This window comes from Ursus americanus, chromosome 2 (assembly GCF_024610735.1).
Source record: "Ursus americanus isolate L20-20 chromosome 2, mUrsAme1.1.p, whole genome shotgun sequence".
In the NCBI taxonomy this organism is placed as follows: Eukaryota; Metazoa; Chordata; class Mammalia; order Carnivora; family Ursidae; genus Ursus; species Ursus americanus.
In genome coordinates this window covers 28127747-28143257 of record NC_142128.1, presented here as the reverse complement: position 1 = coordinate 28143257, position 15511 = coordinate 28127747, and the positions used below count along the sequence as shown (strand labels likewise).

Below are 15511 nucleotides of genomic sequence, written 5' to 3'. Positions count from 1 at the left end.
GTGAAGAAGCAAAGGAACAAAGATTGGTCCTGGCTCCAGACCCTCTGCTCTGGCAGTAGCTCCAGCTTCCCGTGCTCGGGGCTCTCACGCCTGGAGCAGATCTATCCCTGGGCCCACACCCCCGGGCCGTCTTCCACCCATCACCTCCTTGGGCGTCTGGACATAGTCCTTCATCCGCTCCACCGACACGATGCTGCTCTCCAGGTCCGTCCAGCTGCGAACAGCCCACTGTATTGTCTGGGTCACCTGGTGGGAGAGAACACCTCAGGCTGGCTTCAGCCAGGCCAGCCCACAGGCTTGCAGTAGCCGTGCCCCTGGAGACAGCCCCCCAGGTCCTGGGACAGACGAGGGGATGGGATTTGACTGCAGCCGCCAGGACCCCCCTCTTCCTTCAGTAGAACTGGAGTATGCAGAGTAGAAAAGAACTTGTCCAACCCATCTTGATACGGGTGGGGAGAAAGGACCAGAGAGGGTGCGTGGCCCTCCCAAGGACACGCAGCAGGACCCAGGTCTGCTGACTTCCATTCAGAGAGGTTTCTATCCCCTGATTTCCCATCATTTTGCCTCATTGTAAAATGAGGCTAACGAGAGTATCCCTGATGGGGTTGTGGGCAGAGTTAAATGAGTTAGTATATGTAAAGCTGTTAGAACAACACTTCATTCATAAAGAATGCTACTTAGATATATATTTTTGCTTCATAGATATGATCTGACATTAAATATTGTCATTAATAGTTAACAGAATTTAGCAGTGCATGGGTAATGTACTCTATATACCTTATCCCAACTACTCTTTACAATGTGTGAGGAGATCACTGCCCCATTGTTCAGATGAGCACACTGAGGCTCTGTGAGGGAAGTCTCTGGCTCAAGGTCCAGGAAGGTCACCCCAGCTAAGCTTCTGCAGAGCTGTATTTTCCTCACTGGTTGGCAGTTTGGACTCGGCTCCTTTAAGGTCCCACTGGCAGGGGTCTGTGTGTCTTGGGTGTTGGGATACCTGGAGGGCGGCGGACACCGAGAAGCCCACAAGGCCGGCGCTAAGGTGGGCCTTGCTCAGCACAGCACACAGGGCGGCCGCCAACACCAGCACATTCCCCAGCAGCTCCATGTTGGCAGCCAGCCACCTGCGAGGGGAGGCAGGTCAGAGCCGGGTCAGCAGGGGGCCCTCTGTGCAGGACTTGCTTCTCGGGGCACAGGGACTGGTCATTGCACCAGCCTGAGTCCCACAGGGGTCCCAGCAGTGGCCCCCTCCACACCCCAGGCCCCACCCAAGCTCAGTGGATGGGGGAGGTTGACGATTTCCTGTCTCACCTGTGCCCAGCTCTGAGCCTGGCACACAGTAGGTGCTCAAGTGAAGTTTTGCCATGGTGCCAGTTTTCTGTCCCTGGGATATGCCTGGCCATATTCCTTGTGCTCCCCCTGCCTGAACCCAACCTCCATCTTATCTTCATGGCCACGTCGGCTTGAATGTTGCCTCCTCTAAGAGCCCTCCTGGACTGTTCCTCCCTTTCTCTCTCACATGTAATTGATAACTTTATAGCAGTTACCACGCTTTATAATAAAACTATTTACTCAGTCCGTGACCATCAGTCTCCATCGGCGGACTGAGCTCGGCGCAGGCAGTGGCTTTGTCTCGTTCATGACTCTGTCCCCAGTAACTTAGCATAGGACCCAGCACTTAGTAGGTGCTCCATGACTAATATATTGAGTGGATGAATAAATATGCAACCCCTCCTACTGGATTCCTACTCTACCATTCATTCATTCAACAAACACATATTAAGCATCTACTGTATGCTGTGCATGCTGGAGGCGCTGGGGACACAGTGTGATCCAGTTTTAAAATCCCTGTCTTCAGGGAGCTCTGAGCTTTACTACATACACTATCTCGTTTCCAAACAACCCCACAAAGTGGATTATTGCTGTCCTCACTTGTCAAGTTAACAAGTCTTTGAAGCCACATCGCCCTGCCAGATACCAGAAAGCACGAACCTCTTCCAACAGATCATGGGTTTTCAACAAGGCAGCCAACAAATGAATAAATAGGCCGCTTCCTAGGCGGCTGACCTTGAGACAGTTCCTTTGTTTCTTTAAACCCCAGTTTACCCATCTGTGGAATGAGGTACCGTTTGGCTTCTTAGAGTTGAGAGGATTAAATGAGATGTGCCATATGTAGCACGGAAATCACTGGGCCACCCACATAGTAGGCGCTTTCTAAATGTTCATAAGCTCCTTCTTCCCTAGGCTAGGACCCCAAGAAGAGGCAGGACAGGTCACCCAGAAGGCATATGGGAGTGGGGCACTGCCCACAGCCACACGGCCTGAAAGCTGCAGCTGGCCAGGGACCCGGGGCATGAAGGAGAAAGGAATTCACATTTGTTGAGTGCCTACTGTGTGCTTGGCCCTCTCCACACTATGGCACCTGGATTCAAAGCCTGAGTCCACCACACATTTGCTGTGTGGCCCTGGGCAAGTTCCTGAATCTCTCTGTGCCTGAGACTCAACATCTCTAGAACAGTCTCTGCCTGGTGAGTTGTTAATAGGACTAAATGAATAAATCCATGTAGAGGGCTCAGAACTGTGTGGGGCACGTAGTAAGCTTGTTAGGAATACCAGCCAAGTGGATTTCCTGAATCCTGACGGCCACCCCACGAAAGCCATCCCCCTTTGACAAAGGAGGCTCAGAGAGGTGTGTAACTTGCCCAAGATCACCCAGCGAGGAAGTTGCCGGGCTGGGATTGGAGCCCATGCCTGTCTGTGCTGAAAGCCTGCGTTCCCGAAAGGAGGCTGAGAAGGCTTGTGCATCTCCTCTATCACCGAGGCAACAGAGGCTGGTCCAGTGGCCTGGCCACAGAGGCTTCTTCCCTCCTGTGGACATCTCTACCTCCTGCCCACCTGCTGCGGGGGATGCCTCAGGCCACATTCCACCCACTCCCGGCGCGAGGCAAGTGCATGCCTGGTATGCAGTCTCACTTTTATCCCCGCCTTGCCGTGTGACCTTAGGCAGGCCACTGAGCTCTCTGGCCACACAGTAGGACCCTCGGTCTTACTCTGTGGGGACAGAGATGGAGTATGGTGTCTTCTCTGCCCCCAGGCCCTTCCTACCTTTCAGCCACCAGCCGTGGGAAACTGACTCTCTGGCTTTCGTCCACGTGTGTGTCATTCTGAGCCATAAAGGGGCACTGGGCCCGGAAGGCTCTGACCACGGCGCTGCCCTGGAAGGTCTCGGCCACATGGGAACACACGAGCGAGTGCCTGGCTGACTCCAGGCGTCTGAGCTGGCACAGGCTGGCCGTGTACAGGCTCTGCAGTGGGACAGGTGCGGAGGGGAGAAGTCACAGACACAGAAGCACAGGGGAGCCTCAAGGACAGACTTTCTGACCAGGCTCTGCTACCAGCTTGCTCTGTGACCTTGGCCTAGTTGCTTCCTGTCTCTGGGCTCCCATCTCCTTGCAGAATCAGAGTTACATTGTCCTTTTTAAGATCACCTGGGAAGCTCTAAAACCTTCCCGTGGCCTCATCCCAGAACTAGTAAGTCCGAATCTCTGGTGGGGTCACCTTGGCCTAGGTATGTTTAAAAAAAAAAACCTGGGTGATTCTCAGACACAGCCAGGATTGAGAAATCACTCCTGGTATGAATGTCTCATTCCCAGCTCTGAGGCCACCTGCTTCACTTAGGGCCAGTCCCTGTGGGAACAAAACCATAAAGGACACGGAAGGCAGTTGGCCAAGTGGAATGCATTCCCTTAACCAGAGCCCCCATACCAGGCCCTGGGAACAAGTAATCCGCAATGTTATTTGGTTTGAGTTGCCACTTGTGTGCAGGCAAGGAGGACTGGCGTCAGGTTGTGTGCTAGGCTCTTTACAAATAGTATTTATTAACGTGAGGAGAGCGTTCATGGGCTTCACGATTGACAGATGGGAACACCTAAGGCCTGGAGGGACAAAGCAGCTGGTTCAGATCTCTATGGCAAGTAAGTGGCAGGGCCTGGATTTGAACCCACCTCTGCCTGCCCCCACCACTGTCCCTCCCCAAGCCAAGTCAAGAAGACTGGAGAGAAGACAGCGGTGGTTGTAGGTTGTGGTGTCTCAAATTGTGGTGTCTCTGCCTCTGGGAATTCTTCTAGGGATGGTGCCCAGATGCCCACTGGGCAGAAGCTTGTACAGGGAATCCTGCCCAGAGACAGACGACTGCCTGAGCTGACCTGAGCTGGCCCCAGGAACCTGCTCAGTCTCTCCCTACCTGAAACCCAGCATAGAGGACCAGCAGCGGCAGGATGGCCACAGCAGCCAGTGGGGTGGCCACTGTCACCACCAGGATGACCTCCAGGAGTCCGAAGATATAAATCAGCAAGGACCGGATTTTGTCTGGGATGTCCACATCGACTGTGTCTGTCTCCTTGGAGAAATGATTCAGCAGTTTCCCGAAGAGGGTCCGCTCAAAGAAGCCAATGGGAGCCGGCACCACATCCCACAGAAGTCTCTGGAAAAGCAGGCTGGATGCCCGGATTCCCCCTAGGAGCACCATGGTCATGGAGGCAAACAGCCCAAGGGCTGGGGAGAGAGAGAGGGTATCAGAGCATGAGAGCTGAGACCACCCCCCAACCACCGCATGGTGGCCACCTTATGATCTGACCACCCTGACAGTCCCCTGACGGAACCACCCTACAGTGGGTTAAATAGTGTGCCTCCCCACCCTGCAAACTCAAGGCCACCAGGAACCTCAGAATGTGACCTTATTTGGGAAGAGGATCTTCAGATTTGTTTTCCATGAAAGATCTTGAGATGATATCACCCTGGATTTAGAGGGGGTTCTAAATCCAACAACTAGTGTCCTTACGAGAAGAAGAGACACCCAGAGGCACGGAGAAGGTGATGTGAAGACAGGTACAGATACTGCAAGCCAAGAATTGCTGGCCCCTAACAGAAGCTGGGAGAGAGGCCCAGGACCGATGTTCCCTCAGAGCCTCTGAGAAGAACCAGTCCTGCCGAGAGCTTGGTTGTGGGCTTCTGGCTTCAGGACTGTGAGACCTAAGTTTCTGTTGTTCCCAGCTACCAAGTTGGTGGTAATTTGCATCAGTCCTAGGAAGCTAATATACCCCCTTCCTCCCAATGCTGATCCGTGTGCTCAGGGTGCGGCTCACTTCCCTCCCTGTCTTATCCCTGGCCAATCCAAACGCCGAGGATGGCCTCTCCCCGCCTGAGTCCTCAGCTGCTCCCAACCACGGGGGGCCAAGATCCTGCATTTATTTGCTGATGAGTCTGGTACAGATTCCGGGGCTCCAGGAGAGGGGGGGATGTGCCATATCCCCCACTCCCCCAAGTCTTATCTGAAGGATGCAGGTTTGCACTTGGGCCCAGGATGTTTGCCCAGATGTCCAGGGAGGACAGGGGAATCCAGGGACGGGCAGAGCAGGGAGCCTTGAGCATCTTGGAGGGGGCTGGGAGGATGAAGGGCGAGGAAGGCCGGCGAGGGGTACCTTGGAGGCAGCCCAGGAGCCCAAAGATCCAGCCCCGCAAAGCCGCCTGTGTCTGCCGCCCGTCCACAGTGGGGTCGTCCGCCCACAGGCTCAGCCAGTAGCCGCAGCAGAAGGAGGCCACTTGCTGGCAGAGGAAGAGGAAGAGTACGTAGAGGCAGAGGGGAGCCCTGACAGCCCGCAGGTAGGTCAGGTACATGGTGGCCTTCACCTGTAGCACATGGAGGGGAGACAGGGGCAGAGAGAGGCCCCGGGGGAAGGAAGGGAGGAAAGACCACGTGAGGCCCTCAAAACACATCGACAGGGCAGATGGAACCACGATGCAGACCTTACTTGTCTTCTCTCGGTGCCTCCCACCAGCAGTGCCATCTCTCCTTCAGGCCCCACCTCGCCTCCAGACCCCTTCCCCTGCAGAACCCTCAGAGGGCCCGTGAGAGCCGTAAAGGGGACAGGCTGTGGCCCTTCCTGGCTTGGGAGTGATTTATTGAACACAGGCTACAGGACAGGCATGTGTCTCTGCCCCCATCATAATTCCCACCTGACAGATAAGGAAACCAAGGCACGAAGAGGTTAAGACCCTTGCCTGAGGTCCAGCTCCCATGAATCTGAAGTTCTTCACATGGCTATAGCCAGCGCAAACTTCTGGAAACATCAACCCGACCCCATCTTGCTGTTGCTGACCTGCTCGTGGCTTTCTCTTGCTCTCAGAAGAAATTCCAAACTTCTAGTCATCTCTCTGACCTTACCTCCTACTCACTATCTGCTGGTCTCATGGGAAGCCTCTTCTTTTCTCTGGCACCCTAAGCTCCTTCCCACCTCAGAGACTTTGCACCTGCTGTTCCCTCTGCCTGGAATGCTTTCCCACTGCTCTTTCTGCGGCTGGTCCCTTGCTTTAGGGTTCACCTCAAGTGTCACTCTTCAGAGCATCTTAATCCAAGCAGGCTCCTGACCCTCAGTTGGCTGATCCCCATCTCATTGCCCTTCTTTTTTTTTTTTTTTTTTTTATAGCTTCTATCATTATCTGCTATTACCTTGCTTAGTAGCCCGATTGTTTGCTGACTGTCTCCCGCCACTAGTATACAGTCTCCACCAGAGCAGAGACATTGCCTGGTATGTAATGGGGGTTCTATAAATGTGTTCTGGGTGGATGGTTGGGTGGGACAATGGGTGATTGGTGAGTGGGTGAATGGGTGAATGAATGGATAGATGGGTGGATGGATAAATAGTGAGTCTGTAGATGAGTGGGTGCATAGGTGAGTTGATGGATGGATGGGTAAGTGGGTGGGTGGGTGGATAGATGGAAGATGAGTAGATGAATGGGTGGGTGGGTGGATGGATGGTTAACTGAGTGGATGGGTGGATAGATGGAAGATGGGTTGATGGATAGGGAGGTGGGTGGATGGATAAGTGGGTGCGTGGATGGATAGATGGAAGATGGGTAGGTGGACGGGTGGATGGATGGAAGATGAATAAATAGATGGATGAGTGAATGGGTGGGAGGTTCGGTGAAATGGGTAGATGACTGATTAGGTGGTAAGTGGCTGGATGGATAAGCAGGATGGATTGGGTGGGTGGTGAGGAATGAATGAGTGGGTAGGTGGATGGATGGGTGGACAAAGCAGCATACAAGAAAAGAAATAGTATAAGCTGCAGATTCTGACTGTCCTAGATTTGAGTCCCAGGTTGCTCCCTTGCTAGCTATGAGAACACAGACAAACTCTTTAAGATCTCAGTTTCTTCATCTCTAAAATGGGGCTACCATCATCTAAGTATAGGGTGGTTGTAAGCATTAAGAAACATGAAGCGTCTAGAGTCTTACTTGGCACACAGCAGGTGTTCAATAAAGGTGAGTCTACCCGCTCCCTTCCCAGTGCTGTATCTGATGGGAGGTCTTGAGCCCTGAGGGGTGGAGGGGGGTGGGCAGCTGTAGCAGTGGACACAGAGGGGAGGGAGCAGCTGGTGGTTACCCTGCCCTTCCGCACGCCGTCCTCTCCTGTTGGCCGTCCTGCCCACTCGGGCTCCTCTAGGGCATCCCCTGACTGGGCCTCTGAGGTGGTGCCGTCCTTCTCGGGGACTAACTTCAAGGACCTGCCATTGAGAGGAAAGGAGGACAAATCAGTGTCTGTCCATGGGCTGTGTGTGGACCCTCAAGGCCACTGGTAGCCAATGAACCCTGAGCTACACTCTCCACTCACTTGTTCACTCACACGTTCGTTCTACTAGCATATTGAGCACCACGGGGCGTCGTGCTCTGTCCTCCCTCTGTGGTGCCCGGCGAAATGCCACCTCGTACCCCAGAGGCGAGCCAGCCTATTCTTCTGATGCTGTCCCACTGAATGAACTTATTTGCCCAACTTTGGAATGTGGTTTTTCCGAGTCTTTGTTTTGGCTTAAGTTTTGCTACAATCATTTTGTTTGCCCCTGCTGTTTACCCTCAGATTTATCAGTCCAGTTTGGCAGAATGTCCATTTTGCACAATTCAACATTGAGGATTTCTTGTATGTTCCTTTCATCTGTGGACAAGTGGGCTGCCTTAACCTTAAACGTGAATTGCCATCTGCTGACTGTGAAGCCATGGGCAGCTGACTTATCCTGTCTGCGCCTCAGTTTCTTCAGCCGTCAAATGGGGCTAGTCTATGTTTGCCTGTCTAGCTACCATTCAATCTTCTACCCATCCATCATTTATCAGTCTATCATCTATCTATATGTTCATCTGTGAATATCTATCTATATGTCTGTCTATCTATTTTTATCATCTATCTGATCTTACGTAAGATTATTGTGAAGACAGGTGGGACTGTCCACTGTGTGACCCAGACGTACTCTGGGTAGCTAGTTGGCATGGGGAGAAGCTGTGCCCAGCCTCTACTTACCCCCAGGGACCAAGGCCCCTCCAGATCCCCCTGGGGTCCCCCGACAACTGACACTTAAGCTCACACTGCCTAGCGCCCAGGGGTCCACTGTTGTGTTTTACAAAATCACTTTTCGTGAAAAGCAAGAGCACCAGGTGGCTCGGTTCCTCTGTGGCAGGCAGCCCCCGATGAGTCCAGCTATGGCCTGGCCAGAGGGGGCTGGAGAGAAGGGGACAGCAGGCCTTCCGGTGAACCCCCTGCCCCGTGTGTTCTGGCCTGCGCCAAGTGCTCCCATGAGTGTAGACTCAAGCCCTTTGTGCGGCAAGCTTGTCAAGCACGATGACCAAGCAGGTCATTAACACCTGTGGCGAGGAGCTTTCTTTGGAGCCAGCCCTGCTCCCCTCTGGCAACAAGCCCACCTGACAAACTGTAAGGCATTCGTCATGTTTGAGGGCACACTGGGCATTCTATGAACTGGCCGCTTGAGGACTTCATCATTTTGGCCGGTTGATTATCAAATACTTTAAGTGAAGAATCCCGCAGCTGAGCACCACGGTGGGCACTGAACAGGGGTGGGGTCCGGAATAGTTTGGGCCGCCCTTAGCTGCCTGAGATGCAGCTGGTGACCCAGGGACCCTGCCCCACGGCCTCAGCCCGTGCCCTCCCTGCACTCAGCACCACAGCGGACTCACCTCTCAGGTCCACCTGTGGGCCTCCCGTGTCCGGCAGAGCCTCTGGGGTCCATGGACTCGGTCGTGAGTTCTGTTTCTGCAAGGTCAAAGGAGGCCCGTCACGTGATGGGGGTCAGCACTCGGCGTCCAGACACTGGCTTTGACATCTGCTGGCTATATGGCCTTCACCTGTCTGAGCATCTCTCCTCCGACCTGGCTCCTGCAACTGCTCTCCACCCTCCCTGGGTTCTTCTGGGAACATTATTCCTCCCTCCCTCCCTTCCTTCCCTCAGCAAACATGATTGCACACGTGCTACGAACTTGGGGCTGGAAAGCAGTAGCAAATACTATGCATGGTGAACTGCTCCATGTTCCCTCTGATAGCCTTGCCCCAGCAGTTTCTTGTGCCTGGAATGTTCTTTTCTGGTAACTGCCAGCCAACCCCAGGAGTCACCTCCCTGAGGAAGGACCCTCATCCGACCGTCCCCCAAGCCAGATGGGTTCCATCTCCAAGCTCCAGGAGGATGACATGGTAAGTCAACGTTTTGGACTTTTACCAGGGTGAGCCAGTGCTCAACAGATGTTTTCAGCCAAGGCAAAGCCTGGGGCTGGGGGCCCCTGACTGTGTGTCCTTGCTTTGTCATGGTGGGGGGGGGGTGTTGGGGTGAGGGCAGCATCCAGCCTGTTCATGAAAAGGCACATGTTCTGGCGTCAAGCTGCTTGGTTCAAATGGCCAGCGCTACCACCTAGAAGCCACGTGAGCTTGGGCCAGTTCCTTCACCTCTGGGCCTTGGTTTTCTCATCTGTGAAATGGAGGCAAAGACAGCTCTGGCCTCGCAGAGGCATTGCGACAATTAAATGAGCTCGTGCATGGGAGGAGCCAGTCACCGTGGGGGGGCTCGCATCAGCGGCTTCACTTCTGATGTGTGGTCATTTTTGCAGCACGCATTGTGTTTTCTGGTTATTAGAAGTTCTAGCTACAGGACGCCTGGGTGGCTCCGTCGGTTAAGCGTCTGTCTTCGGCTCAGGTCATGATTTTAGGGTCATGGGATTGAAGCCCATGTTGGGCTCCTTGCTCAGCGGGGAGCCTGCTTCTCCCTCTGCTTGTGCGTGCTAGGTCACTCTCTCTGACAAATAAGTAAAATCTTAAAACAAACAAAAAAACCAAAAGCCCCAGCTAGTGTGTCGTGGGCCTTCTGGCCTCTAGCCACCAGGTGACCACCTTGCTCTGCCTCTGCAGCGTTAGGACCCAGATGTCAGATTTGAACACCCCCACATTCTAATCTTGTGACCTCAGAAAATTCGTCTTTGCCCAGTGTGCTCACTAGTAACAGGGCAGCAGAGGCTGCACGTGCCTCATTGGGCAGTGGCCCGGATCTCACGAAGTAACATCCGTAGACGCACTCAGCCCCATCCCTGGTTCACAGAAGGTGTCACTGGCTCCAACTGAGGGGAGGGATGTCCTCCTCGGAGAGCCGTCTGCTTCCAGGCCTGGGCCCCCACGGAGGCTGTGGCCAGAGGGTTCTAGTCACGCCAGGGGGATCCTGGGAGCCTTCTCCCCTCGGGTGGCAGGAGCCAGGCACAGGCAGCCAGCAAAGCACAGCCAATACCTGCATCTCCACTGCCTGCTGGATGTCTGGCTGCGTCCAGAAGGCCCACCAGGGCCCCCTTCCTGTGCAGAAGCTCCTGGTAGGGACCCATCTCTGCAATGGCTCCGTCTTCCAGCACCATGATCCAATCAGCCTGGGGCAGGACGTGGAGTGCGTGGGTCACGAGAATCCGTGTCTGGGCAGGGAAGGGGTGGGAGTTACACTCCTGTGTTTGACCAGTCTTCCAGAGCTGGGGGGAGGGGCAGGCAGTGTCCTGGGGCTCAGCGCGGGGAGAGCTCCCCTCCTTGTATTCCTGCTCCCTTTCTCCACGGCCCAGCAGAGCAACAGAGGATCTCCTTCAAGCGGTGTCTCAAAACAAGGAGACACAGGCTTCCCCCAAACCTGGCCAGTGACCTGAGGTTGAGCTGGAATAGTCTAACCATGACCCGAAAGCAAGAATTAACTGTCATAAGCCACTGAGATTGGGGGTCGGTTGTCATGCGGCATTGTCAGAGCCAGAGCTGACCATTGTAGAGGAAAATGAGACTCGAGGAGCACGGCGGGCAGACGGGGGTCAGGACGTCCCCTGCCTTTGCCCTGTGAACGTTGACACGTTTCCCCGAACTTACCGTCCCACGGAGCAGCCCACTGGGCCCAATGACCTGGTCGAAGACGTGCTGGCCAACATGGGCATCCAGGGCCGCCAGGGGGTCATCGAGCAGGTACACGGCAGCCTTCCTGTACACGGCCCGGGCCAGGCTCAGCCGCTGCTTCTGGCCTCCAGAGAGAGTCATGCCCTGTGGCCACAGCAGAGGGACAGGGGCCTGGTGTACAACTGTTCATCAGAGTGAGGGCCAGCTCGCTGTGCCTGTCCCCTGGGGCCACCTGCCAGCTTCACACGCTTGCTCTCGAGCCAGCGTCCCCCTCGGCCTCCACCCAGCCTCGCTTCCCGGAGGAGTTGTCCACACGCTCTGCACCTACGTCCTCTCCTCCCACCCACTTGTCCCTTGAATCTGGCTTGCGTTCTCCTTTCCCCATCGTATGGTCCCGCCTTCCTCAGGGACACCAGTCATCTCCCTGTTGTTCAACCCAGTCCTTATTTTTTCTCTTTCTTTCTTTCTTTTTCTTTCTTTCTTTCTTTCTTTCTTTCTTTCTTTCTTTCTTTCTTTCTTTCTTTCTTTCTTTCTTTTTCTTTCTTTTTTTCATTCATTCATTCGTTTGTTCATTCCACTCACATTTTCCACATGGCTACTATACACCCAGTGTACTAGGCTCTGGGGATACAGCAATGAACAAGACCCAGTCCCTGCTCTCATGCATCTTATACTGTAATGAGGGTGGGGTGGGAGACACATCATCAATAACAAACAAGTGAAATATATCACCTGCGGGAAGGTGTTATGTGCTATGAAGACTAAGAAAGTAGAATTAGTGTGTACGCTGAACCAGCATGAGGAGGGTTGCTGTGCTGGGTAAGGTGGTGGTCAGGTAAGGCCTCTCCACTAAGGGGACATTTGAGTTGAGACCTGAAAGAAGTGAGGGATGAGCCATGTGGACCCCTGGGAAAGAGCTTTACAAGCAGAGAGAAGAGCAGGTGCAAAGGCCCTGAGGTAGGAAACGTGCTTTGGGTGTTTCATGAACAGCATGGAGATCCATGTGGCTGGGGTGAAACAGGAAAGGGGGAGCAATGATAGGAGATGGGGTCAGATAAGTGGGGCCAGACCTTGAGAAGCCTTGTTACCGACTGTCAGGACTTTGGCTTTGACTCTGAGGGAGATGGGATGACCTTGGGAAGATTCCAAGCAGAGGAAGGATGTGGTGTGCCCTATATTTGAACAGAATCCCTTTAGCTGCTGCATCCGGATTAGCGTACCTGGAGTGAAGACAGAAACAAGCAGGGCAGCCATGTAGGGAAGATTGATGGTGAACGATACCAGGACACTCTGGGTCTCCCCTGAAGGTGGACTCAGCAGGATTTGCTGATGATCAGATGTATGGGTGTAGGGAAAAGAGGAAAATCAAGGATGACACCAAGGTTTGGGATCTGAGCTCTGGAAGGATGGAGCTCTGGTCACTGGGGATGGGGGTGGGCAGTTCCTGGGGGAGCATTGGTTTGGTTTAGGATGTGACAGCAGGACAGAGGTGAAGGAACCTTCCTTCCTTCTGAAATACCCTCCCCGTCCTCCTCCCTGGACACTCCTTAGCTGCACACGGGGTCCTCCAGACCCTCTCCTGGGCCCTCTCCTCTTCTAGCCAGGAAACCCACTCATTCCCTTAATAGTTGCTCCTACCTTTTCACTCTCCCCTCCCTAATCCCCTAATCCTGGGCAGGGCAAACTTTTTCTGTAGGGGGCCAGACAGTAACTATTTAAGCCCTAGTCTCCATGACAAATGCTCATCTCTGCCCCTGTCATGCAAAGCAGCCATGGACCCTGGGTAAATGACTGGGTGTGGCCGTGTCCCAAAAAAACTTCATGCACAAAAACACACAGTGGACTGGATTTGACTTGGGGGTCATAGTTTGCTAACCCCTCCCCAATCTATAACTCCAGATGCTTATATCCTGTCTATTGGACTTTTCTGCCCCAGACCCTTTGATGAGGCCCAGAGAGGGGAAGCTATTTGACCAATGTCACCCAGAAAAGCAGGGCAGGGCAGGACGGGAGCCCAGGTCTCCTGACTCCCTGTTGCTGAAAACCCCTTTCCACCAATCCCTACCACACCTCTGCTTTTGTCTCTATTTGCAATCATTCGCTCATTAGTCACTATTGATTGAGCTCTTCCTATGTGTTCAGCCCTGAGCGAGGCCCTCTGTCTGCCCCATTTCCCTGCTCCCTGGTCTCCTCTTTGTCCCTCCCTCCACATGGCCCCACAGGTCAGGGAGGCAAATGGTCCGGAGCTCTGATGCCTCTCTGTGCCAAGAAGTCCCCAAGACCCTCACCTGCTCCCCAATTTTGGTGTGGACCCCTGCAGGGAAGCTGCTCACGTCTGGCCACAGGGCGCAGGCCTCCAGAACCCTCTCCAGCCACAGCGGGTCCAGCTTCTGCCTGAAGCACACATTCTCTACCACGGACGTGTTCTGGACCCAGGCCTCCTGGGGCACGTAAGCCACGGAACCCTACAATGCAAACTCATTTGGCCATTAAGAGGCTGATAGGGATGGAGGTAGGAGCGATTTCGGAGAAGGTGGAGAAGTGGGGAGGGGCAGGGAGGAAGGGGGCAGGAGTGGGGGGCATGGGGAGGAGCCAGAGGGCTTTTATAATGGGGGACATTCTAGTAGACAGGCAAGGGGGCAGCCTCACCTTGATCCTCACCGATCCCTCCACCTTTGACAGCTCCCCGAGGAGGGCAGACAGCAGGGAGGACTTCCCTGCCCCCACGGCACCGACAACAGCCAGCAGATGACCCTGGGGCACAGTGAGGTTGATCCTGGCAACACAGGAGGGGAAACATGTTCCTGGGTAGGGCCCAGTCTGAGTCTGCACAGGACTGGGCAACCCCAGACGGAGCCAGCATTTCCGCTGGAGACTCATCCAGAGGTCCTTCCCTCTCCCGGTCCCTGTCTGGCGACTCAAGCAGCCATCCTTCCCCATGCACATGCATATGCATGCACACACGTGCACTCACACAAGCACACACACACTACAGCACACATATACACGCACGCAGCCTCCCACACAAAGTCAGGCAAGCACACACCATGCACACCACACATACCACACATGTGCAAACGCGAGCACGGACACGTGTGCACACGCACATCTGCACAAACACACAAGCACATCTGTTCTAACACATGCACACATATGCTCACACCTGTATGTGTACACGCACCTGCACCTATGAACACCTGCATACACGTATGTACACACACACTCACGCACACACTGCTGCGGCAGGGCGGTTTACCGGCCTTGCTCTTGTCTAGGTTACTGCACTAGGCTGGTCACCACTTGCCCTCTGCCCCTGCCCGTGTGCCGTAGCCCATCCTCCACCCTGTGGCCAGAGGGACCCATTAAAACCCAAGGCAGATCATGAGGCTCCTTTGGCTCAAGCCCTCTGCTCCCCGTTTCACTCAGGAGAAAAGGTAAAGTCCCAGCAATTCATGAAGGATGCCCAACCTCTTACTGCTCTGTCCCTTAGCTGCTCTTCCTCAGCCACACTGACCTCCCGTTTCTCAAAGACCGTAGGCCAGTGGTTCTCAAGCTGGAGGGATTATGCCCCCCCTCAAGTGTCATTTGTCACACCTGGTGGGGTTTGCTGCTAAAAGCTAGTGGGTAGATGCTGGAGGTTCTGCTAAATATCCTACAAAGCACAGGACAGTCCCTACAACAAAGAAATCTCCAGCCCTAAGTATAAACAGTGCTGAGACAGAGGAAACTTGATCTAGGCACACTCCTGCCTCAGGACCTTTGTACTTACTGTTTCCACCGCCTACAAAGCTCTTCTCCCAGACAGCTGCAAGACTCATTCCTTCCCTTTATCATGACCTTACTATCACACCTCTCCCTCGACATCACTCCCTTACCCTGATTTCTCATTTGTGTGCTCCCATCAGAAGGTAGGTCAGCCCCAAGGGAAGAGTGCCTGTGTTTGTCTCCTTCACTCTGTCCCTTGGGCCTCCAGCAGCGGCTGGCACACAGCAAGCGTTTAATAAAGACTACAGAATGAGTGACTGACAATCGACATAAACACTGCCCAGTGTATTTTCTTTCCCTTCTTGCAGAGTGTCGGGGTTGGGCTGGGGTTTTCTGTCACAGAGACCCAGCCAAGGTTGGGGGCTGGAGGTGACAATGAACCCGGGGACCGACACAGAAGGCAAAGAAGCAGATATGGCAGGTAAGGCTGGGCCGTGGGGTTCCTCTTGGCCAGGCCCCTCTCGGTGTCATCTTGGCCAGTCTGGGGAGCGGGGAGGTGTCTCC

General features: G+C 54.2%; 1 protein-coding gene across 2 annotated transcripts in view; it reads right to left on the bottom strand.

Annotated features, from left to right (window-relative positions):
• The window catches only part of ABCC6 (ATP binding cassette subfamily C member 6), a 56047-nt gene that overhangs the window by 14558 nt on the left and 25978 nt on the right, over window positions 1-15511 (bottom strand). For both annotated transcript variants that reach the window (XM_045776069.2, XM_045776068.2), the window contains exons 16-26: window positions 13892-14018; window positions 13531-13707; window positions 11219-11386; window positions 10611-10785; window positions 9022-9097; window positions 7445-7565; window positions 5481-5688; window positions 4244-4554; window positions 3106-3305; window positions 998-1124; window positions 145-246 (exon numbers count right to left, since the gene is read on the bottom strand). In XM_045776069.2, coding sequence (XP_045632025.2) covers window positions 145-246; window positions 998-1124; window positions 3106-3305; window positions 4244-4554; window positions 5481-5688; window positions 7445-7565; window positions 9022-9097; window positions 10611-10785; window positions 11219-11386; window positions 13531-13707; window positions 13892-14018 — 1792 coding nt within the window. The remainder of the gene's footprint in view (window positions 1-144; window positions 247-997; window positions 1125-3105; window positions 3306-4243; window positions 4555-5480; window positions 5689-7444; window positions 7566-9021; window positions 9098-10610; window positions 10786-11218; window positions 11387-13530; window positions 13708-13891; window positions 14019-15511) is intronic.